Source organism: Schistocerca nitens, chromosome 1 (genome assembly GCF_023898315.1).
Source record: "Schistocerca nitens isolate TAMUIC-IGC-003100 chromosome 1, iqSchNite1.1, whole genome shotgun sequence".
Taxonomy (NCBI): Eukaryota; Metazoa; Arthropoda; class Insecta; order Orthoptera; family Acrididae; genus Schistocerca; species Schistocerca nitens.
In genome coordinates this window covers 1,110,043,751-1,110,068,150 of record NC_064614.1, presented here as the reverse complement: position 1 = coordinate 1,110,068,150, position 24,400 = coordinate 1,110,043,751, and the positions used below count along the sequence as shown (strand labels likewise).

The following is a 24,400-nucleotide window of genomic DNA, read 5'->3' as shown; positions in this document are numbered from 1 at the left end:
TTCATTCGAAGGACATGGACCGTATCTCTGATCTTTCGTCGTCTTGCGTTGGGGTCGAAATCTTCAACTTCATAAGTAACATCAGACAACTGTCTTACAACCTTATAAGATCCAAAGTAGCACCTGACGAGCTTCACAGAGACACCAACCTTCCGAACAGGAGTGAAGATCCAGACGAGGTCACCAGGTTGGTAGACAACAGGGCGGTGGCTCATGTCATACCTTCAGCGATCATTTTCTTGAGCCTGCAGCATGTGGAGTCAAACTGCTGAGGTTCCTCAGCTCTGGTTAACACCTGGCCAGTGTAGTCATCGTCCACATCATCAGGATGTAATGGAAACACAGTGTCCATCGTCGTAGTCGCCTCACACCCATGCACCAGGAAAAGTGGCGTAAATCCTGTGCTGTCTTGTTTGGCGGTGTTGCAGGCAAATTTCACGAAAGGTAGCATCTCATCCCAGTTGCTCTGCTTAACATTGACGAACATTGATAGCATGTCGGCCAAGGTGTTATTAAGGCGTTCAGTAAGCCCGTTAGTTCGCGGATGGTAGGCAGTCGTCATGTGATGAGTGATGTTGCACCGACAGTTTATCTCTGTCACAAGATTCGATTGAAAAACTTTCCCTTGACCTTTAATTAACGACCTTGGGGCACCGTGTTTTAATACAATGTCTTTCATGATGAATTTGACTACCTTGGATGCGTCAGGTTTTTTCATGGCTTTTATAATGGCGTAGCGTGTCAAATAATCAGTGCAAACAATAATCCATCTATTGCCACTGGCAGATATTGGAAATCGTCCGAGGAGGTCAATCCCAACACGCTGGAAAGACATATCGGCTGGTGGAATTGGTATGAGTCAGCCAGGTGGTTTCTGAGGAACTGCTTTTCTCCCCTGGCACTCTCTACAATGTGATGCATAGTGACGGACACTCCTAAATAAACCTGGCCAGAAAAATCTCCTGTGGATTCTATCGTAGGTCTTAATAAATCCTAAATGTCCGGCATCAGGTGTTTCTTGGAATTTCTGTAGAATATCTAAGCGCATGTGCTTAGGAATCACTGGTAGCCACTTCTTTCCTTACGGATCAAAGTTTTTCTTGCAAAGTAATCCATTAACTACCTTAAATTGTCCTTTCACATCCTCTGACCCATTTAAGGCAAGCATAATTTGAGATATCTTGGCGTCCTTCTCCTGCTCAGCAGAGAGATCCTGGAATGTAGCGAGACAGTCACTATCTTCATCAAAGCCTGGGTGGTCTTGCACAGGGCTTTTTGAGAGACAGTCGGCATCTTGGTTTTTTCTTCCAGTTTTGTACACTATGGCGATGTCGTACTCTTGAAGACATAGTGCCCACCTTGCGAGTCGTCCTGTTGGATCTTTAAAACCTGTCAACCAACAAGGTGATTGATGGTCTGTAACAACTGTGAATGGTCTTTCATAGAGATAATGTCAAAGTTAGCACATGGCCAGATCACAGCAAGACATTCTCTTTCTGTAGTTGAGTAGTTTCTCTCGGCTTTTGTAAGTGCTCTAAAGGCATAGACTATAACCTTCTCTTTTCCATTCGAAATTTGCACCAGAACAGTACCGATCCCATGCCCACTGGCATCTGTATGTAGTTCTGTAGGTGATTTCTCATCATACAGGCCAAGTACAGGGTCAGCTGTCAGAGCTTTATGCAGCACATTGAAAAATCTTGTTGAGCACCACCCCAGATAAATTTAGCATCAGCTTTTAACAACTCTTTGAGTGGCCTGGCTTTGATACAAAAGTCTTTGATAAAACAACGGTAATAAGAACATAATCCGAGGAAGCTTCTCACATCTCTAATACTTTTAGGAATAGTAAATTCCGTTACAGATCTCACCTTTTCTGGGTCTGGATGCACACTTTCGTTTGACACAAGGTGTCCAAGTATTTTGATTTCTTTTGCTCCAAAGAGACACTTTCTTTGATTACGTTTCAGTCCGCCTTGTTGGTGACACTTAAGAACGACCCTCAGTCTTTTTATTTGCTTATCAAATGCCTGTGATAACACTATAATGTCATCTAAATAACAAAGACACATCGTCCACTTCAGGTGATGTAGAAGATTATCCATCATCCGTTCAAAAGTTGCTGGTGGTGCATTACACAAACCAAACGGCAATACCTTAAACTCATACAGGCCCACAGGGGTGATGAATGCAGCTTTCTCACGATCAGCCTCATCTACTGTGAATTATTCGACGTTCCGTTGCTGACACATGGTATGCTCTCTGGCTTATTGGTTGATGGTCTCCAGTGTTAATTCAGTGCTTCACTGTCGATTTGGCTGATTTGCTCTTCACCTGTGGATTGAAGCATTCTGAGAACTCTTGAAAAATGGCAAGTAGCTTCTTCTGTCGTTCCTCAGAGAGATCTGGTGATAGTCAAGCTAGAAGATCTTGTCTCATAGTGATAGTGGTAATTTCGCCCACAGACTCAGCATGGGATGTTTGTATGACGCTCAGCTGTTCTTCAATTAACAGCTCAGCGTTTGCTACGCACATGCGTCTTGGAATGATCTGCGGTTCTTGGCGACAGTTAACTATCCCCAATTCACTGAATCCATTCTTAAAATGAGACAACAGAGGCTGGGATGACCAAGTTATTCTTCAGTGGTATGCTTCTCTTTCATTCCACTACAAGATCCATGGGTTGATGTATGGCATGACCTTTCTAGCGTTGACTGCAGGAATGATCATTTCATCCTGCACACAGTCTCCACACACTCGGATGCGCATCTTCCTGTCCACAGTATCTCGTCTTGTCTAGCATAATATTCGAGTAACCACAATCTATAATAGACTGAGAAGCTTACAAAAAGTCCCATCTGAGAATGACGTCATTACTACACTCTTGTAAGATGATGAAAATTCTAAGGGCTGTGTATGGCCACTTATACCCACACGAATGGTACATCTTCCTGTAGGTTTTACATATTTCCCATTAGCCACCTTCAGCAGAGAGCGTCCCCCCCCCCCCCCCCCCCCCCAATGATTACGGTTTTCTGTAATTGGTAACGGTACTTCTCTGAAATGACTGAATATGATGATCCAGAGTCTACAAGAGCTTGGGCTGGTCGGCCATCCATTAGGATATCGATGTACTTTCATATCATTTTTGTAGTGATTGACAGCGGAGGATTTTTCGCTTCGGCGGCCTCACCTCCAAGAAAGGTCGCACCCTTTCATTTTCCAGGTTGCAGTGGCTAGGTGATCGGCTGGAGCTTGTAAACAGCGATGGAGACCTTTATTGGTGTGTTGGGAAGCATCCTCTCCAGTGGCTAGCTTGCGGCGATGGTGACCTACGTCGCCCTGCACCCACATCTTCTTGTTCATCTTCGTCGTCCCAGAGTTGGCGTCTGATAAGATCGGTCTGCTGTCTTCTGGTGCAGGCGTCATCATTTATCCGCCACCTTTCTTGACAATAGCACACCACATGTCGCGGTCGTCCACAGTGGAAACATACTGATTGGTTACCCTGGGTTCTCCAGACGTCAGTCTTCCTTGGTTCCCAGACATGTTCCTCATGTGGCATTGTAGGAACGTAAATCCACCTGGATCTCAACTTTTTCACTGTTTTAAAGGGAAATGAAGGCCGACAGATTGGGTTCAATGTCTGTTCCAAGTCCTCCCTTGTGACCTCTTGGAGTGTCTCGGTTTTTTGCTCGCTGTGCAATCTAAGTGCCTTCTGAACTTCGTCTCTCACTATCTGGTGAAGAACACTTGTGAAATCAGTTGCTTCCTGCATCACAGACATCGATACGACGTTTGGAAGCCATTCAAACTTCTTGTGTGTAATTCTTTTTTAATGCATTGTCTTGATATACTGGCACCATTTTATGAAGTCGTCTGCTGTCGAAACCTCCTTCAGGAGTAGGGCTTGATACATGTCCTCGGCAACACCCTTCATGAGATGTGCAACCTTATCTTCCTCTTTCATTCTAGGATCCACACAGCTCCAAGATGTCTTGAATGTAGCATGCTGTAGTTTCTCCTGGACGCTGATCCCTGCACTTTAATTTATCTTCAGCCTTGCACTTCTGTCGTCGTGTGTTGCCGAAATACTTGTGAAGTTCCGCATGGAATACTTCCCAGCTTGTGAACTTCTCCTCATTGTTCTCATACCATTGCCTGGCAGTGCCCTACAAGTAGAAAAATATGTTAGCCAAACACAGGGTGTCATCCCATTTGTTAAATTTGGCTACACGATCATATACCTTCTGCCACTCGTTTGGATCTTGGCCATTGTCACCAGAGAACCCAGAAGGATGTCTCATGTGGTGGCACACAGTTGCTGTCATAGTAACGTCATCTTCTTCTTCTGTCTCTGGTAGATTGCAATCTTTTGAATATGGCTCGAACTCAGGTTTCTTGCCACGTAAATGGCTGCTCTGTCGTGGCCTGATGGGAGCAACTGTGTCGTCGATAATGTGCGCAATCACAAGTTCCAATACTGAGCGTCTCCACCAGAATAATGTCACATAGAAGAAGGTGTAATTAGATGAATGACGAACACTAACTTCACTTTATTCAGCACTTGCACATACAAGAGTGCGTAGTGAACTGCCTTGGGCCAGAACACATACAGTATATATACAGCTACAGAACATTCCAGTGCAATGATTCTTGACATTTGTAGATACTTCTAGAATGTACTCAAACCGAATATAGAAATTAAAATTGTATAGTCCAAGGGAGTTTTGAACTCACGACCCTCCATGCAACAGTTTAGTATCATAACCACTACACCACGGTGCTACTCAGCTTCTTCTGCGACAATATTTTGTATGTCACTTGCAGATGTGACGCTCCTCTGTAATTGTTGACTTTTGTTTGCCTCCCTTTTTACGTAGTGGGTTGATGTTTGTTTTCTTTGTTGTTGCATTATTTTTAAGTATTATATTTTCGACATTGTGTTTTTTGATGTAACTCTTGCTGTCAGCAAAAATTTGTGTTGGATAATTCCCGTTGACTGAAACCAGCAACACAATAAATAATAAATTAAACAACAACTTAAGGTTTCATTTCTACACATAAATTTGAGAACTTAGAGATTTCATTGCTTTTCTAAAAAAATTTTAGCAGTTAGATAAGTTTAAATATTGACTTCTGTTTTATGCAGATACGTCTACCAGATGGTGTTCAAAATCCCTTATGTATGACAGACAAACTCCTCCAAACAGTGGAATATCAGTGGAGGAATATCAACAATGTGGGAAAAGATAGTTTGGCTACTTACCGTAAAGAAGACACGTTAAGCTGCATACAGGCACATTAAAAGACACTTATAGAGTCTGACTTTAGCTGTTGGAGATGGTGGTCATATGTGCGTGAGGTGTTCTTGTTTGTGTGTATGAATGGTGGGTTGTTTCTCTGTTTCTCTTTTGCTGATAAATGCTGTGGCAGAAAGCTTTGTGTAAATGCCTCTGAGTTGTGTCTGTCACCAACTTAACGTGTCTTCTTTACAGTAAGTCGCAGTCTATCTTTTCCCACATTGCAGACAAACTCGTCCCTTCTATTAAAATATTTTACACACTACAGCATAAGTGATATGTGTCAATTTTATTTCAGGTCTCTTAATGAGAACTGTGAGTCTCAATATGAGTGGATCAGTGTACTGTACACTTCTAGACTCATCCCTTATTTACTGTGGCACAAGTAATGGAAAAATATGTGTATACGAGTTCACGGTATGTCTACAGTTTTTTGAATTTGTAGTATTGCATTCTGTGTAATTTGCATATCCATGGACTGTCTACATTATGTTTTTCTCATAGCAAATTAGTGCTGTCAATTTATTGTGAACATGATGCTTATATTGTTGTAACTTGCTGGCAGAGTAAAACTGTGAGGATGGATCGTGAGTCATGCTTGGGTAGCTCAGTCGGTAGATCACTTGCCTGCAAAAGGCAAAGGTCCCAAGTTCGAGTCTCGGTCTTGCGTGCAGTTTTAATCTGCCAGGTAGTTTCATATCAGTGTGTACTCTGCTGCAGAATGAAAATTTTATTCGGGAAACATTTATTATTGTTTGCTAGTGCTGCGTATTTGCCTTTGTTTTGTGCTCCACATTCTTCAAGTAGCTCTTGGCTTTACTAATGTATTCATGTTATTTTGATCCTTAAGAGGCTTTCAAATTAACTGACTGTGCTGGATCCGTATCTCTACACTGTTACCCCATATTGTAACATTTAGTTTGTCATAATAATCTATCACATATAGGGTGTAAATGATAACTGACTACAACGCATGATAGTGCATAGTGAAAGTTGAAATGAACAATTTGATATAAAACTTGTGGTTTATCAAGGTGAGAAACAACCTCAAATTGCCCTACAAAGCCACTGAAGCTAGAATGCACGTGCGCAGTGATAGATTTTTGATATCCTCTTAGTCTCTTATGCCACTGGCGTTGGCCAGCATTAATAAGTTAACATTTCCTGTGAGGATAATGAAATGAAAAAAACTTTTGAACATGCTATTCAAAAACTAATTACATTTCCAGTTTGATCAAAACTTAACCCTTAGAAACACACTCATCTTGTCATGAAAATGCCAAAGAAACAAAATGATGAAATTGTTTAAAATTTTACACCTTTAAAATTCACAAAATTGTAAAGTAACATTTACACAAAAGTCAGTTTTACAATTTGTGAATGCATGCCTTAGCTGACTTAATAGACCACCAATATCATATATCAGATTGTTCTTTTGATTTGCCTTACACTACTGCGGTAGGTTATGAACAGTTACCATTTATGCCTTGTATGTACTGCATAAGTTGACCCATCTAAGTAACTGGTGGAGATCACTGAATTATATGTTGGTCAGGATTAAGAACTCATTATAGATCCTGATATCCAATTCAGGCATTTACATCTTGCAATTGTTGGTAACCTAAAAAATTATTAAAACGGAATAAGAAGTAAATGGAAATCATTCAAGTACACCAAGATGCTCACTTTCTGAGGTGAGATAAAAGACGTCCATAAAGGATTGTGGAAACTGATCGATGTCACCAAATCTCACATTATTCTGGGACTGTAATGCAAGTAGGCTGAATGATAGAGGTCATATATTAGTAGAATCTTTTGAGAACAACAAGATTATGTCCTAAACAGATTCCTCCAGAAGAAGCAAATAAAAAATAAACTTTACAGGGACTAAATGCCTCTAAAAATGAAATTCTTGTACGAAAGCTCTGAAGTGAGAGCCATCCTACACAAGATCTTCCCACCTCTCCTAAAGGGGTGTTCTGTCGCCCACTCAACCTGCACAACACCCTAGTCCATCCCTACACCACTCTCACTTCCAATCCCTTGCCACAGGGATCACATCTCTGTGGAAGACCCAGGTGCAAGACCTGACCAATCCAACCATCCAGCACTTCCTCCTCCAGTCTTGTCACAGGCTTATCCTACCTCATCAGAGGTAGGGGGCCACATGTGAAAGCAGCTGTGTCAAATACCAACTATGCTGCAGTCACTGCACAACTTTTCATATCAAATGGCTCTGAGAACCATGGGACTTAACTTGTCATATCAGTATGGCAAACAACTCTGTCGCCAAGAACAGAGTTGACCACACGGAGGGGCAACGTGCAGCTGAACTCAGTGTGCTCAATTTCAATGGCTACCACAAACATAGCCATCTGGATGCTTCCCTCCACCACCAGCTCCTCTGAACTATGGAGGTGGGAATTATCCTTACAAAACATCCTTTGCTTCTGTAACCCTGGAGATCGCAGTCTCAGGTAACCCAGTGTCCACCCAATTGTTTCCCCTTTATCTGTCCTATCATCCCCTCCATTTCATGCTTCCACGTCACCATCACCAGGAACTGCTGCCAACTGGCTCTGACACGCTTGCATCACATGGCTAGGCTGTTCACTTGCCACCCTCCCACCTGCTTTCCCAGCTAGCAATCCGGCAGCCTCCCTCCAAGCCACCAACTACTCACCTCAACTCCTCTTCCTACCACCCATCTCTCCCTTCCTATACCCACTCCACCTCTGTCCACCTGCTGAAGAGGAATCCTGGCATTGTGCATCTAGCCAGCACAGGTGTGCTCACGTGCATGTGTGCAAGTGACCAGGTGGCAAAAGGTGTACAGGCATGAATAAATGAGGATGTAAAAGTTCTAAATCAGTTCAAAGTGTAAAATTATCATAGGGTAGTAAGAAGCAGTGTTCAAACAACTGACCGGATACATACATGAATGCAGAAGGTCATTCTGTCTTGGGTTATGCACAATCCATTTACTTATTCTTTATGATTTGACATGAAAGACCTGTGTGCCTGCTAAAGCACATGGACCATTCTTTTGTCTAACACGAGTTCCCATGAACCTGCTTTCTAACATATCTTCTTACCCTGTCATCCTACAGCTATTGGACTTGAATCTCCATTAGCCATCCCCACACCCCATTGTGATATGGTTATCACTATTGATTTCTTAGTTATGAATTTATTTTCAGTTTTCTGTTTCTCTCCTTTACCCTTTCCTTTTGTTTCTTGATAGCATTGTTATTTCTGCTTTTCATTTTGCCAGAATTAATTGTGTGTCTATACCCTTCTACATAATTAATTTGGTGCTTCCTCTTCTGTTGTTGAGTCCCAAAGACTGCAGAAAGATGTATGTCATGTTTTAACCTAATCTTCAGCATTCTGCTTTTATGCTTTCTTCACTTCTTACACTATCCCTTCTATCACCTTTGATCCGAAACTGGCATGATGCTTACTATATATATAATTGACGTTGTGTCTAGAAACTTTGACCTCTTTTTTATAATAACTAAACAATCACTATCTGGACCACAGCTCCTTTATTACTGAGTTCCGGTTTCAGTCTGTACTGCCACTGACAAAGTGTACTTTATAGTGCCAGACCTGAATTGATATGCAGTGCAGATTAAAACTGTAGTCAGTAATAAAAGAAGTTGTGATTCAGACAGTGTTGCTTTATGTACAATGTTTACTAATTTACTGTATTTTGTCTCCTAATCTCTCCAACACTTTTTCATTCATCTGTGCCTCCCTTCTGCTACGCAGTAGGTATGCACGTCTTAACCTTTGGTTTTATGACCTGTCATCCCTAACAACCTTTCGTGAGGAACAGATGAATAGTCCTGAAAGTTAGGAATATTGTTTTCTTTCTGTAGAGTGTGGGGTGCGTTCTGCTGGGGGACAGTAATTCGAGGCGAGCCAGAAGTCAGTTGAAGAAGGTGCATTCACTTTATTACCCCAGTAGTTGGTTTAAAAGCTAAAGGTGACATCTGGCAGCATTACAAGGTGGGCCTCGACCCGTTGACCCAGCGGCAAAGCGTTGTTGTCTGTCACTGGCAAGTACAACACTCAGCTTTGCTCAGGCACAATGTTACCTCATGTAGTCGACATTTTTGGCCGAGCTACATTAGGGCTGACACAGCATGCTGACATGGCTTGCTAAGTATGAGCCATCTGGTTAGCGGTGATCCACTGACAGGTGGCCCAGTTGCTCAGAGGCCCAGAAGGCTTCAGCTCAACCTTTGGTCCATCGGGCTGCTGGCAGTGGTCCTGTCAAGAGGATGAAGTAGAATGACCTCACAATGGAAGCTGACACTGATGGATGCAGACTCGATGACTTGCTGGTTCAATCGACGACCTGCCAGGCCAAACAGCCACTATTTTTAAGCACCAAAGCAGGTTTTTGTGGTATCGATGCTGCAGATGTTATGTATGCCGTGTGCCAAAGTGTCCATAGTTTCAGTAATTAGCCAGGCACTGACTGTCAGGCAGGTGGCATTGCCCAGTGGCTGCTGTGGCACAGTGATGTGCCACTGTATTGCTGCAAGTGGCTTTATGGCATCGAGCCCTCTCGCTTAGGCCTGCACCATTGCAGCCCTCCCCACATCGAAGAATTTGTGCCTCCGCATTCTCTTTGGTGCTATACCTGGAACTAATTGATTCTTTATAGTTCATTTTGGATGCATTATGTTAGTCTTTGGCTCACAACATCCTTAAGAATTCTTTTGTAATACATCAGTAGCTGAAATAGATAACCAGATACACTTAAAATATTTTCACATTGTATAAGGTTTCAGTCTCTAGCTGTCCCTTGAAACTAGCACTAGACGTTCTAACAGTTACTGGGTTAGCTGACACGTGTTATCACTTTTTTACTTTTGTTCATATTATACATGCTTAAGTCCACTTCTATGTATTTTCCCTACTGCTTCCCGCTATATTCTCTGTGCTGTCTCACTGAGGAGTGTGCAACACTCTTACAGTATATGGTTACTTGTCCCTGCGGGGTGTCTGTCAAACTGTCTTGTCGGAGTAGGGGTTTATGACTTTTCTGGAGACTAGAAATCTACTCTGTAGGAATCAGCATGGGTTTCGAAAAAGACGGTCGTGCGAAACCCAGCTCGCGCTATTCGTCCACGAGACTCAGAGGGCCATTGACACGGGTTCACAGGTAGATGCTGTGTTTCTTGACTTCCGCAAGGCGTTCGATACAGTTCCCCACAGTCGTTTAATGAACAAAGTAAGAGCATATGGACTATCAGACCAATTGTGTGATTGGATTGAAGAGTTCCTAGATAACAGAACGCAGCATGTCATTCTCAATGGAGAGAAGTCTTCCTAAGTAAGAGTGATTTCAGGTGTGCCACAGGGTAGTGTTATAGGACCGTTGCTATTCACAATATACATAAATGACCTTGTGGATGACATCGGAAGTTCACTGAGGCTTTTTGCAGATGATGCTGTGGTGTATCGAGAGGTTGTAACAATGGAAAATTGTACTGAAATGCAGGAGGATCTGCAGCGAATTGACGCATGGTGCAGGGAATGGCAATTGAATCTCAATGTAGACAAGTGTAATGTGCTGCGAATACATAGAAAGATAGATCCCTTATCATTTAGCTACAAAATAGCAGGTCAGCAACTGGAAGCAGTTAATTCCATAAATTATCTGGGAGTAGGCATTAGGAGTGATTTAAAATGGAATGATCATATAAAGTTGATCGTCGGTAAAGCAGATGCCAGACTGAGATTCATTGGAAGAATCCTAAGGAAATACAATCCGAAAACAAAGGAAGTAGGTTACAGTACGCTTGTTCGCTCACTGCTTGAATACTGCTCAGCAGTGTGGGATCCGTACCAGATAGGGTTGATAGAAGAGATAGAGAAGATCCAACGGAGAGCAGCGCGCTTCGTTACAGGATCATTTAGTAATCGCGAAAGCGTTACGGAGATGATAGATAAACTCCAGTGGAAGACTCTGCGGGAGAGACGCTCAGTAGCTCGGTACGGGCTTTTGTTAAAGTTTCGAGAACATACCTTCACCGAAGAGTCAAGCAGTATATTGCTCCCTCCTACGTATATCTCACGAAGAGACCATGAGGATAAAATCAGAGAGATTAGAGCCCACACAGAAGCATACCGACAATCCTTCTTTCCACGAACGATACGAGACTGGAATAGAAGGGAGAACTGATAGAGGTACTCAGGGTACCCTCCGCCACACACCGTCAGGTGGCTTGCGGAGTATGGATGTAGATGTAGATGTAGATGTAGAGGTATCCTACATTGGTACACTCTCTATCAAAACCATGTAATATTGTCCTTGACTTGAAACCTAGCTCAACAATGTTCCACTCATCCTCACCAACCTGATTATCCCATGCCCAAGGTGGAGACATGATAGTGGTAGCCTGTGATACCTTATTACTACAGCTTGAAACAAGCACACAAGTTTGCAAAGAAGAACTCAACATGAACTGTTACAGAAAGAAACCCACATTAAAGTCAGTACAGTTGCACTTCTGATCATAATATCCGTAGAACCATCGCTTAAACTCTAAACTTCACCTCTCATCCCCAAGAGACCTGTCCAGCATATTGTGCTGTGTGAGATCTACAATACTACTGTCATATTTATTTAACCACAGCCACCGTACCAGCTACAACCTGGGTCCCTTAATTCAACTGTATAATACACCTTAATACTTTCCCCCATCACAATTGCCTAATACCCAGTATGTTCAAGCAGTATGCCTTACACTGATTCTGACAGTTATCTTCGGTAAATCCTCTTCTATTATGCTGGCTGAATTTTGACAGACAAGGAGTGGTATAGCAGTCTTGGTCATGGCAAATGATGTATCTTGCATCTGTGGTATCTCAGTGCTGTCCTACTCTACTTTGAGGCAGCATCACATGATGGAAAGACAAAAGACACAAACCATAGGATAAAGTTGTGATACTGATGTATGATTTACTTCATTAGTATTGTTACACAGTTTATAAATAGCTCACTAGAGAATAGAATAAGCAAAAGGTGCATGGCACAGAAATGGAAAGTAAGAGAAAATCTTCACAGATGTGGGTCAATCCATACAAAGTGGTCCAGCACTGGTTGCTTGACCATCTCAGAAAAATTTTATATTTGCTGAGTGAATTCCCCAATGTTTAGTAGTCACAAAAATATTCTTTTAAAAAATTTATTGTTTATTATTTTGAAATGGCGGCCATATTTGTACCAGGCTGTATGCATTTTTTCGTATTTGCCAGCATCTACATTTTTAATAATTATTCAGTAGTGGATTGCCCTAAGCCTTTCAGATGAAATGCATTTAGTTCAGCACACTCTGGGCTACAAATTAACATCATTATCACTTAGCTGAATGTATTCTTTAATATATTTTAATAGTTCAAAGTTCTCAGCCACAAATTAAAAAAACTCAATTTTTGAACAGTAGTTTTCCAAAGAAAGATTAATTTCTTAGCTTTAATATTTTTTCTGCTATTACAGTGTGTAGTATAGTTACTTTTTGTAGAGTATCAATGGTGAGCAACTTACACTTAAAAAAATACACTATTTAAAAAAATTGATTGTTTTTAATTTTTCCATTTTGTGGCCTGCAATATCTTTGTTGGGGGACCAGATGAAAATCTGAAAATTTCACAGTTAATAGACCTTTATGATATCAAACTTGAGTATGAATTTCAACTTTGAGATTCAATAGCAAGTTATGGAAAAAAGATTACAAACACGAGTCAAAAATACATTTTTTAACATCTGTGATATCTGGTAGGCTAATCAAATAAATTATACCAAATGCATAACGTAACATATCACATTACGCTAGCTAATGATTATTTGTCAAAACAGTGCTGTGGTAATTGTTTCAGCAGGCTAACTGTTATAACGTCAAGTTTAACACATATATTTCAGAACGAGACAACACATTTAAGTCACAGAGTAAGTTGACAAGCAAGACATGTGTACACATTAGCATTAGAATGAGCATTGAGTCCCAGTCTAGCGGCGCTGCTCGGCTGGCCGCTTAGGTGGCGCAGCTGCTGCATGGCTGGCAGACAGCGCTGCACGTAGAGGACGCGCGTAATTGCACGGCGGCGCTTTGAATGATCGGCGAGTCACAACACTTTCCCCCCCTTTGAAATTGTTGCACTGGTCGTGATGGAGGTGTCCTGGAGACAGCTAACGTCCATAGGCGTTGTTTGACTCGCCGTAAAGTCTCGAGGAGGAGGCTTCCCGTACGGACGGAAGTGTCCTCGATGATAACGGGTCGAGATGACAGGAGACGTAGGGGTCGAATCTGCTGGAGACCCGTGCACCAATCTGCCCGTTGCGGCAAGTCTGGTAATTATAACAGGAGAAATGGGTGATGTGTTCGCGTCCGTAGTATAAGGAGGCGAGTAGAGTTGCTCCGACAGAGGATAGTCATCTGGTTCCTGCATGGGCACGTCTCCTGGTGGCGTTCGTTCTTGTGCTGGCATCGCGATGACAGTGAGAGGGCTGCGTTGTGAGTATTGAGAGATGCCAAGGTCCCGAGCGTCAGGTAGAGCCGAAGGTCGTGTAGCGGCATTCGGAACAGGTGTTGTCGGCACACGAGGCCGAAGCTGGTCCAAATGACGCACTGCAACACCCGTGTCCGTCTGGACTTCATACAGGCGTCTGCCACGGTGTCGTAAGATGCGGCCTGGGCTCCATTTTGGCCGCCTGCCATATCCCCGTACCCAGACGAGGTCGTCGGCAGTGAACCGGCCAAGTGAAGGCACCCACGGCCGTGAGGTGGAAGGCCGCAGAAGATGAAGTAGCGTGCGGGGCTGTCGGCCATGTAAGAGCTCAGCCGGGCTGTGGTCGCCCATGGGGGTGAAACAGTAAGACGCCAGAAACTGGAGAAGCGCATCATCAGCAGCAGAAGAAGTCAGAAGTTTCCGCATCTGAGCCTTAAATGTGCAGACCAGTTGTTCAGCCTCACCGTTGGATTGTGGATGGAACGGCGGGGCCGTGACATGCATAACGCCGTGACGAGCACAAAAATCCGGAAGAGGCAAATTGCGGACCATTATCAGTAACAAGAGTAGAGGGGAGGCCTTCCAAAGAAAAAATGCGGGCGAGAGCACTGGTGGTTGCCACGGTGGTAGGCGACGTGCAACGGACAATGAAAGGAAAGTTAGAGTAGGCGTCAATTACGAGGAGCCAATAAGTACCTAAAAACGGTCCCGCAAAGTCAGCATGAATGCGCTCCCAGGGCTTCTCAGGCGAAGGCCACGGTGACAAAGATGACTTCGGGGCGGCCTGTGCCGCACAAGGGCTGCAGGCAGCGACCAAGTGTGCTATTTCAGAGTCGATGCCAGGCCAGTACACATGACGGCGCACCAGAGATTTTGTGCGAGACACACCCCAGTGCCCTTGGTGAAGGAGGCGCAAGACCGAAGCACGCAAAGACGCTTGTACCGCAACACGCGGCGAAGCATTGTCAGTGGAAAGGAGGATAACACCATCCCTAGCCGTGAGACAGTAGCGCAAAGCGTAGTAGTTCCACAACAGATCAGAAGTCTTAGCGGACGGGCGATCTGGCCAACCCTTCTGAATACAGCGTAAAACCCGTGAGAGGGTAGGGTCAGAACCCGTAGCAGCCGCCAGCCTGTCCCCAGTGATGGGGAACCCGTCCACAGCCCGCTGCTCGGCAACATCCAGGTGGAAACACAAAAGTTCGTCCCTATCGAATGCCTGATCAGGACCCATGGGAAGGCGAGACAGAACATCAGCATTTGCATGTTGAGCTGTTGGCCGGAAATGAATCTCATAATTGAAACGAGACAAGTAAAGAGCCCAACGCAGGAGGCGGTGTGCAGCCTTGTCGGGAAGTGACATTGATGGATGAAACAAGGAAACAAGTGGTTTGTGATCCGTAACAAGATGAAAGTTTGAGCCATAGAGAAAAACACCAAACTTATGAAGAGCATAAGTAATGGCCAAAGCTTCTTTTTCAATTTGAGAATACTTTTGTTGGGCATCCGTGAGCGTTTTGGAGGCATAAGCAATGGGTTGTTCCGAACCGTCAGAAAAACGGTGCGCAAGGACAGCACCGACCCCGTATTGAGAGGCGTCTCTGGCAAGAACAAGATGTTGGCCAGGTCGATAAGTAGCCAGGCACGGGTCCTGTTTCAGCATAGCCTTCAATTTCTGGAAAGCCGCATCGCATGACGCGGACCAGTGAAAAGGCACGTTTGTATGCAACAGGAGATGCAGTGGCTGAGCCACCAAAGCCGCAGACGGTAAAAACTTGCGATAGTATGCTATTTTCCCCAAGAAGGCCTGCAGTTCCTTAACAGATGTAGGGCGAGCAAGGGCATCGATCGCAGCGACAGTTTGCTGAAGCGGACGAATACCATCCTGAGAGAGTTGAAACCCCAAGTACGTGATAGATGCCTGAAAAAATTTTGATTTCTGAAGATTACATTTAAGACCGGCAGTCTGTAAGACATGAAAAAGTGTGCGGAGATTTTGAAGATGTTCATCAGTGGTGGAGCCAGTGACAACAATGTCGTCCATGTAATTGATACACCCAGGAACAGGGAGCAGTAATTGTTCCAAGAATCGCTGAAAGAGAGCAGGGGCGCTAGCAACCCCGAATGGTAAGCGTTGGTATTGATAGAGGCCGAAAGGTGTGTTAAGGACCAGAAACTGCCGGGAAGCAGTGTCGAGAGGAAGTTAATGATAAGCTTCTGACAGGTCAGTTTTAGAAAAATACTGGCCTCCAGCAAGTTTAGTGAACAGTTCTTCAGGACGGGGCATAGGGTAAGTGTCGATGAGGCATTGAGCATTTACAGTGGCTTTGAAATCGCCACAGAGACGAATATCACCATTTGGCTTAGCAACGACAATGATAGGAGAGGACAACTCACTGGAAGTGACAGGAAGCAAGACCCCTGAAGTAGTGAGACGATCCAACTCCCGTTTTATCCGATCACGAAGGGCCACAGGAATGGGCCGAGCCCGAAAAAACTTAGGCCGAGCAGTGGGTTTGAGCGTGATATGAGCTTCAAAGTCGTTTGCACGGCCTAACCCAGGAGAAAAAAGGGACGAAAGTGTCGTCGACAAGGAATCCAGTTGAGCATAAGCAATAGCATCAGGTACAATATTGACAGAGTCATCTATGGAGAACCCAAAAACGCGAAAGGCATCGAAACCAAAAAGATTTTCTGCGTTGCTCTGGTCGACCACAAATATGGGAACAGTGCGAACGACGGATTTGTAAGATACCTCAGCATGAAACTGTCCCAAGAGAGAAATCTTCTGTTTATTGTACATCCGTAATTGCCGAGTGACTGGTGACAGGTGTGGAGAACCCAACTGAAGATACGTGTGAGAATTAATTATAGTGGCAGCAGAACAGGTATCCACCTGCATGCGAACATCTCGACCAAGGATTTGGACAGTGAGGAATAACTTCCCTGAAAGGGAAGAAGTGCAGTTGACAGACAACACAGAATCAGAATCATCGTCATGTTCATGAACATCATGTATGCGGTCGGATTTGCAAACGGAAGACACATGACCTTTCTTTTTGCAATTGTGACACACAGCCCAATGTTGGGGACAATCCTCGCGTGAATGTTTTGTAAAACACCGTGGACATGAAGGAAGTTGCCGGGGGTTTTGCTGCAGTTTCTTAGCTGGTTGTTTACGGTTAGGCCGAGGCTGCGCGTGGGAGCGCACTGTGGCCACGTCGGCCGGCGGGGACGCGCCGCACGCGTCGTCAACAGCGCACAGAGGTTGTATTTCCCCGACATCACCCCACGCCTCTATTTGCGCCCCAGCGGCGCGAGAAATTTCAAAAGACTGCGCAATGGAGAGAACTTCATCTAGAGTCGGATTTGCCAACTGAAGGGCCCGTTGCCGAACTTCTTTGTTGGGCGCCGACCGGATAATAGCATCCCGTACCATGGAATCGGCATAGGATTCTTTGTGAACGTCAGTAACAAATTGACACTTTCGACTGAGGCCGTGAAGTTCAGCAGCCCAAGTGCGATAGGATTGATGTGGCTGTTTTTGACAACGATAAAAGGCAACACGAGAGGCTACCACATGCGTTTGCTTTTGAAAATAGACAGACAGAAGTGAGCACATTTCAGCAAAGTATAAAGATGCAGGATCCTTCAAAGGAGCCAATTGCGACAACAACCGATACATTTGAGGTGAAATCCAGGAAAGGAACAGAGACTTACATGGTTGTTCGTCCGTGACATGAAATGCCAAGAAGTGCTGTCGAAGACGTTTTTCATAATCAGACCAGTCTTCCACCGTCTAGTCGTAAGAAGGAACAGGAGGTATAGCCAACGACGAGAAACGCCCTGCATTTGACGCCGCGACGAAATCGCGAATCGCATTTGTGAGAAGCGTTTGCTGTTCAAGGAGATTTTGCAATAGTTGCTTGACAGTAGCCATGGAAACCTGTGGGTCAACGGTGAAAAGGAAAAATCCACTACCTCGTCGCCAATTGTTATAACGTCAAGTTTAACACATATATTTCAGAACGACACAACACATTTAAGTCACAGAGTAAGTTGACAAGGCATGTGTACACGTTAGCATTCGAATGAGCCCTGAGTCCCAGTCTAGCGGCCGCTGCTCGGCTGGCCGCTTAGGTGGCGCAGCTGCTGCATGGCTGGCAGACAGCGCCGCACATAGAGGACGCGCGTAATTACGCGGAGGCGCTTTGAATGATCGGCGCGTCACAACACTAACAATTGTATCTGCAAGCCTATACAAGTCTGATTGTTGTCTTCCCCCTTACACCAACAATTGTCTACTCACACGTATTTAGCTAGAAGTTCTTGGAGTGTGTAGTTGAAAAATGGTGTCTCATTGTTCTGTTGGTGGTATTATTAATGAGGCATGTCATAAAAGTGTGTATGGAGTGTATCCTAAAGACATTACTTTAATCAAAAGTTACAGTGAAGATGAAAAAGTGTTGTTTTACTTGTGTGTCAGCCCAGAGCTCAAATCACCATGCAAGTACCATGAAATGAAATACTTAAAAAAATTTCATCACCTTTTTGGTCAGTCTTGCATGGACATTTTTGAGAAACATAAGAAAACTGTAACAAAAGGTCTGCGAGAAATAACATTTGATCATTATTCTAAAAATGAAAGCCCTTTTGTCAATCTCATACCAGGAAAATCATTGTGTCCAACATGTTATTCTAAGATATTTGTAATTCACAAGAGAAATGATAGTGATACCTCAATACAGAATTTTGTGACTTATCAGCAACCATCAAAAAAGTAGATACAGCTTGTTAAATCCTGGGTATATCACCTGCTAGTAAAATTAGAAAACTAAGTCAAGATAAAAGGCCAAGTGCCTTGAATACAAAAATTGAGAAAGTGGCAGCTACAGTCAAAAAGAATTTGGAAGTTTCATTTCAAAATCCAATTTGTACCAAAACAGATGGAAGCTCTAAAACTTCACCAACCGAATATGATGATTTAAACTTCACCAACCGAATATGATGATTTGATAGAAAAACTAAATGCAGTACTTAAAAAAAAAGAGGATAAAATTAAGATTATCAGCTTACTGCCGAATTCTTGGAGTCGGACAAAATTTAGTGATGAATTTAATGTGTCAGAACATCTTCTTAAGTTAACAAGGCAATTAGTAAAAGAACAGCGAATTTTACCAGCATCACAAAAGAAAAGTAGATGAAAACACAATCAGTAAAATTATTAAGTATTATGACGATGACAATAACAGCCGTTTTATGTCTGACTAAAAAGACTGTGTTTCTGTGAAAGAAATGGTTCTAAGATTCAAAGACAAAGAAGGTTAATGTTGTGTAATTTAAATGAACTATTCACTGAATTTAAAAAAGAAAATCCTGACATTAAAATTGGAAGATCAATGTTTTGCGAGTTGAGACCAAGATGGTGTATTGTCGCAACGGCATCTGGCTCCCATAATGTTTGTGTTTGTTTGTATCATCAGAACGTAAAGTTGATGATAGATAGGGCCAGTCTTAGAGTTGAATATAAAGACCTTTTGGAAGTTATGGTATGCAATATTGACAGTTATGATTGTATGATCAAGAGAAAATGTGAAGATTGTCCAGGCAAACAAGCCTTAACTTGACATGTTTGAATAATCCGAAGAAGACGATTTGATGCCTGACAATATAAAATGCAAACAATGAGTGACAGAAGACAGAACTGAACTGGTGACAGTCATAAAATCACGAGAAGAGTTTTTTGAAGTGTTGGTGGCTAACCTTGAAAATCTGAAAATGCATCATTTTATTGGAAAAGCTCAAAGTAAATTTTTGAAAGACAAAAAGCAAACCTTGGCAGCTGATGAATGCTTAGTTCTACCCGACTTTTCGGAAAATTATTCCTTTGTTGTTCTAGATGAAGTACAAGGGCACCACTGGGTAAACAAACAGGCCACGGTTCATCCATTTGTATTCTATTATAAAGATGATGCAGGGTGTATACGACCTGGGAGATCTGGGAAAAACCCGAGAATTTTTTCATCTGGGAAAAACCCGGGAATTTTTTCATCTGGGAGAAAACCGGGAAAAACCTGGGAATTTTATAGAATTTCTGGGATTGTTCATTGTTTTAATTTTCTGTTAAATTTTTCTAATTTTGACTGGTAAGAACCGATACTCCGATGAAGGATATTACTGTATCCCGCTAATGCAGAATAATACTTCAACAATAAAACATAAATGAGACAAAAAAAGGAAAATGACTTAAATTGCAAAGGAAATTCGCTATATACGACGACACACAGTGCTCTTGCTAGCGTCTGCCAAGTGCAAAATGTGCCAAAGGCATTAGGAAGACTATGCAATGCTTCATAACAACAAAGTGCCTCCAATGAGTGTGAAGTCACAACTGTTTACATTAGATTCGTTTTAGCAGTTACGATCGGGCTCATGCGCATGTGCATTTGAGTCTTGTTTGAGTAGGAGATTTTCCCGCTTCTGGCTACAGGAATGTGGCTATTGGCTGTGCAAGCAGTCTCAGCAAGCAGCTAGATGCTACCAAGAAAAGGGGGGCGCCAAATTCATATTCTTCAGGAAATAAAACTTGTTTCACAAAGCGCCTAGCACACACTTTAAGTTGATTTCTGAATGAATCATAAATTGATTTTTGAATGTGTGCATAGTGTATGTGATGTCTCTGTCAGGAGAATCTTCGTCGCATCTAGAAATAAACTTTCCACAGACAAAAGGGGACGGGGCTATACGAGCTGAGCGGAGTAAAGCCGAACAGATGAATGCCAATCGCTGTCTGATTATGTGGTTGATTGTGCTTGCAAATGATCAGCCTTGTTATGATTACTAGCAAAATCCATAGATTCAGACAACCAGAATGGAAATAAACGACTAACAGGTTAGAAAGATTACGTATAATCTTCTCGATGTATCCAAGAAAATGAAATTTTGACAGAAATTTTTTGGTGAGATGGCTACACTAGTAAGGACCAGTTGTACAGTCCCTGGCTAGCAGCCGCTTAAGTTATATTCTGGAAGTAACGCAGAAAACGTGTTGTATGAACATGTAACAATGCCTAACCGGAGAATAATCCCGGGATAACTAAACCTGTAATTCTGGAAAGATTAGTGAAGTTAACCGGTGAACAAATTTTGACAATGGCAGAAATAGCTACAGAATAGGTGATGACAAGATTGTTTTGTAGATCGAGGAAGGAGAAGAAACGGGGACATCACACAAATTATGGAAGATTAAGACGATTCCAAATGTATATTAAAATTTCGTAATATTACTTTTCGATCTCATGTTCGAGAATCTGGTACATATGAACGAAATGTGAAACTACGAGTATTTCCTAACATAAAGCTTTTTGCTTGTAGTAGGCCTCATAGGCATTTGATATTGGTACTTCGTGAATTATATTCTGTCGTGTTATAACAATGACCCTTTGTGCCAAAACTGTCTCATTTATTTGGTGTGTGTTACAAAATTGCCGCAATATTAGAAAGGCATATTTTGTTTTATCTAGCAGACAGTGACAAAATAGAAGTAATCAGATCGAGAAACAACACCAGTCTGTTGTATTATTTGTATTAACAGTTTTTTTCAGTATTAGATAACGACATTTTGATTTTTCATGTAGCAAAACGTTTGACAAACTTTGATGAGGTTGGGGGTTGGGTTGGGTTGCTTGGTGGAGGAGACCAGACAGCGAAGTCACCGGTCTCATCGGATTAGGGAAGGACGGGGCAAGAAGTCGGCCGTGCCCTTTCCAAGGAACCATCCCCAGCATTTGCCTGGAGCGATTTAGGGAAATCACGGAAAACCTAAATCGGATGGCTGGACGCTGGATTTGATGAGGTAATAGATTCTTTCACCAACTGTGACATAATCGTGATAGATTCTTCTGCAGAAAGGAAAGCACGCCATGTAAAGCTGTAGCAAGATTAGAGAGAAAAAAATGCTAGGAGGTTTCTTGTTTGTCTCTTGTCTTCTTTATGTCACACAAAACAGCAAGTTATTAGCCAATAGGCAATAAAGAGTGCAAATTTTCTGAAGAGTTCTTGTTCTCCCGATTACAAATAGTCCCGCTATTAATAGCGAAATTTTTTGTTAAGAGGGGCAGGCTGTCCAACCGGCCAGCTAGGAGCAGGAGAGGCATCACAGGACATTTCAATTTCCACTGTTTCAATTCCACAGAGCAAAATACAGTGACGTGCGATAGAAGAATGCCATATGATGAGGCGTGGCACTGCACTTTGGCACACTTAAGACCAAATAACATGTCTTACATTTCCTCGAACACATATGTTTTAGGTTTCAGACTTTTCAGAAAGATGTGCGCTACAAGATGAACATACGAGGGCCGTTCAGAAAGTAACCTCCGGTTGATTTAAAAAAATACACCAAGTTAAATAAAAATATTTTAATATATACATCTTACAACTACATCTTTGCACTATTTTTCTACATAGTCTCCATAGCGATTGAGGCACTTATCGTATCTCTTCACAAGCTTTGAAATTCCTTCTGCATAAAAATCACCCACTTGTGCCTGGAGCCAGCCTGTGACCGCATCTTTGAGCTCTTCGTCGTCATCAAACCGTACAAGAGAGTCTTAGAAATCTGTGGAAAACCAGTAGACAACTCCGACATTGAGAAACGTCGATTTTCACGAACTTTTGCATCAACTGTTTGAACGAGTTCGTCAGTCACCAATGATGGTCTACCACTCCTCTCTTCATCATGAACGTTTTCTCGTCCACTTTTAAATAAACGTACCCATTCACGGACAACTCCTTCACTCATAACTCTTGGTCCGTACACGGCACAAAGCTCACGATGAATAGCTGCTGCAGAATATCCTTTGGCTGTAAAAAACCTTATGACAGCACGCACTTCACATTTGGCGGGGTTTTCTATTGCAGCACACATTTCAAACTGCCACAAAAACTAAACTAGCGCAGGTACAACGTTCACTCGACCACGGCTTGATGCCGACTGACCTGTTGAGTGCGTGAACGCACAGATGGCGTCGCTACTTCCCCTACAACCCGCACTGTGACCAATCGGAGGTTACTTTCTGAACCGCCCTCGTATTTTTTTAGTATTGACGCGGTTAGAAGACATCATAGATCTGGGGCTGATGCGCAGAGAGAACTGCGTTATAGTGGGTAGTCTCCGCGTGACCTGTGTTTACATTTAGTGATTTTGCTGTTTCCTCTTCGTTTACTCTCACATCAAATGATAACAATATGGATATCTGTGGCCAGGAGCTATAAAGTGAATTAAAATACATTCACATAATGACGGAAGTCTAAAATATGTTATTAGTTTCAGATTTTATTTTATTTCCACATTTCTGACAGTCAAGCATTAATCACCTTGCAGAAGAATGAAGTTATTTTTGTCTGTTTGCTAAAGAAATTTGATTTTTATTAACTTTTTCCGCAGAGGCAGTCAATGTATTTGAAACGAAATGTTTAACTCCACAGTACAGGCTACTTTCAACTGTTTGCTGCATTTCAAGTGCATGTTTTCATCTTATAGCATGTACGGCATTATGGCGTATTAAAGAACCAATCATGATATAATACAGTACTGTGCTCCAAGAAAATTTACATCCCGAAAACCACACTGAAAAGCTTAATATCAGTTCGAGGTCTACTTCATTGGGAATCTGGACATACGAATGGGCACTTCAAGTAGGCACTTTTAGTATGGTTCACGAAATTCTGATGCTCTTGGAGTATCCTCTAATGTCTTGCTTCTTTTATGACATAATGTATGACCTTTCAATGTTTTACACGTGTGTACATACAGGCTTCCTACGTCATGGTAGCTGCGCAAGCGCGGTGTCACCTTTTATCTGCGCTCTCTGGCAACTGCTGAAACGAACCTATTTCTAACAGGTAGCGGGAAAATATTGCGAATGGTGGTTTGAAAAGCGTTACTTTCAAAGTAAATATCCTTTTACATAAGTTAAACTATGTACGAGAATGTACGATGAATTTCTTAAATCACTGAGTGCATGACTCTCATTTAAAAATCAACTCTTTGATGATGAGCCATTTAGAAGCATTTCGAACCCTGAAGATCAGACATTTATGTCTTTATTAAAAATTTTACTGGCACATTTGTGTGATATATCTTAAAATGTAACATGCGCAAAAATGATCAACATTGTATGCGAAAGCTTAGCTTCTCTTGCCGCTTATTAACCTTAGAGACCAATATTGTATGTGAAAGCTTTTCTTTTCTTGTAGCAACACTATGTATATTAATTTAAACTATTAACTTTCCCTGTTTGTGTGTTCATGCCACTTTTAACAGTGATGTTGCTGTTGGCTGACGACATCATATGTCCTATGCTCTAAATATCAGCTGTCATCAGCTTGCGAGATCACGTGACATGAGCTATGACTGGCTTACAAACGTGCATCGCAAACTTGATTTCAATTATTTGGAAAGTAACATATGGTGTTTGGTGTAATTACAATGTATACTTTCGTGATACGAAAATATGCAGAGCACATGTTGCTGCACATCAAAGATATTTCCAAAACATGTCTTT

At 42.5% G+C, this 24,400-nt stretch overlaps 1 protein-coding gene across 1 annotated transcript in view; it reads left to right on the top strand.

Moving 5' to 3' along the window:
* The window catches only part of LOC126198979 (uncharacterized), a 201,036-nt gene that overhangs the window by 154,210 nt on the left and 22,426 nt on the right, over positions 1 to 24,400 (top strand). Inside the window, exon 13 of the mRNA XM_049935649.1 lies at positions 5,602 to 5,720. Coding sequence (XP_049791606.1) covers positions 5,602 to 5,720 — 119 coding nt within the window. The remainder of the gene's footprint in view (positions 1 to 5,601; positions 5,721 to 24,400) is intronic.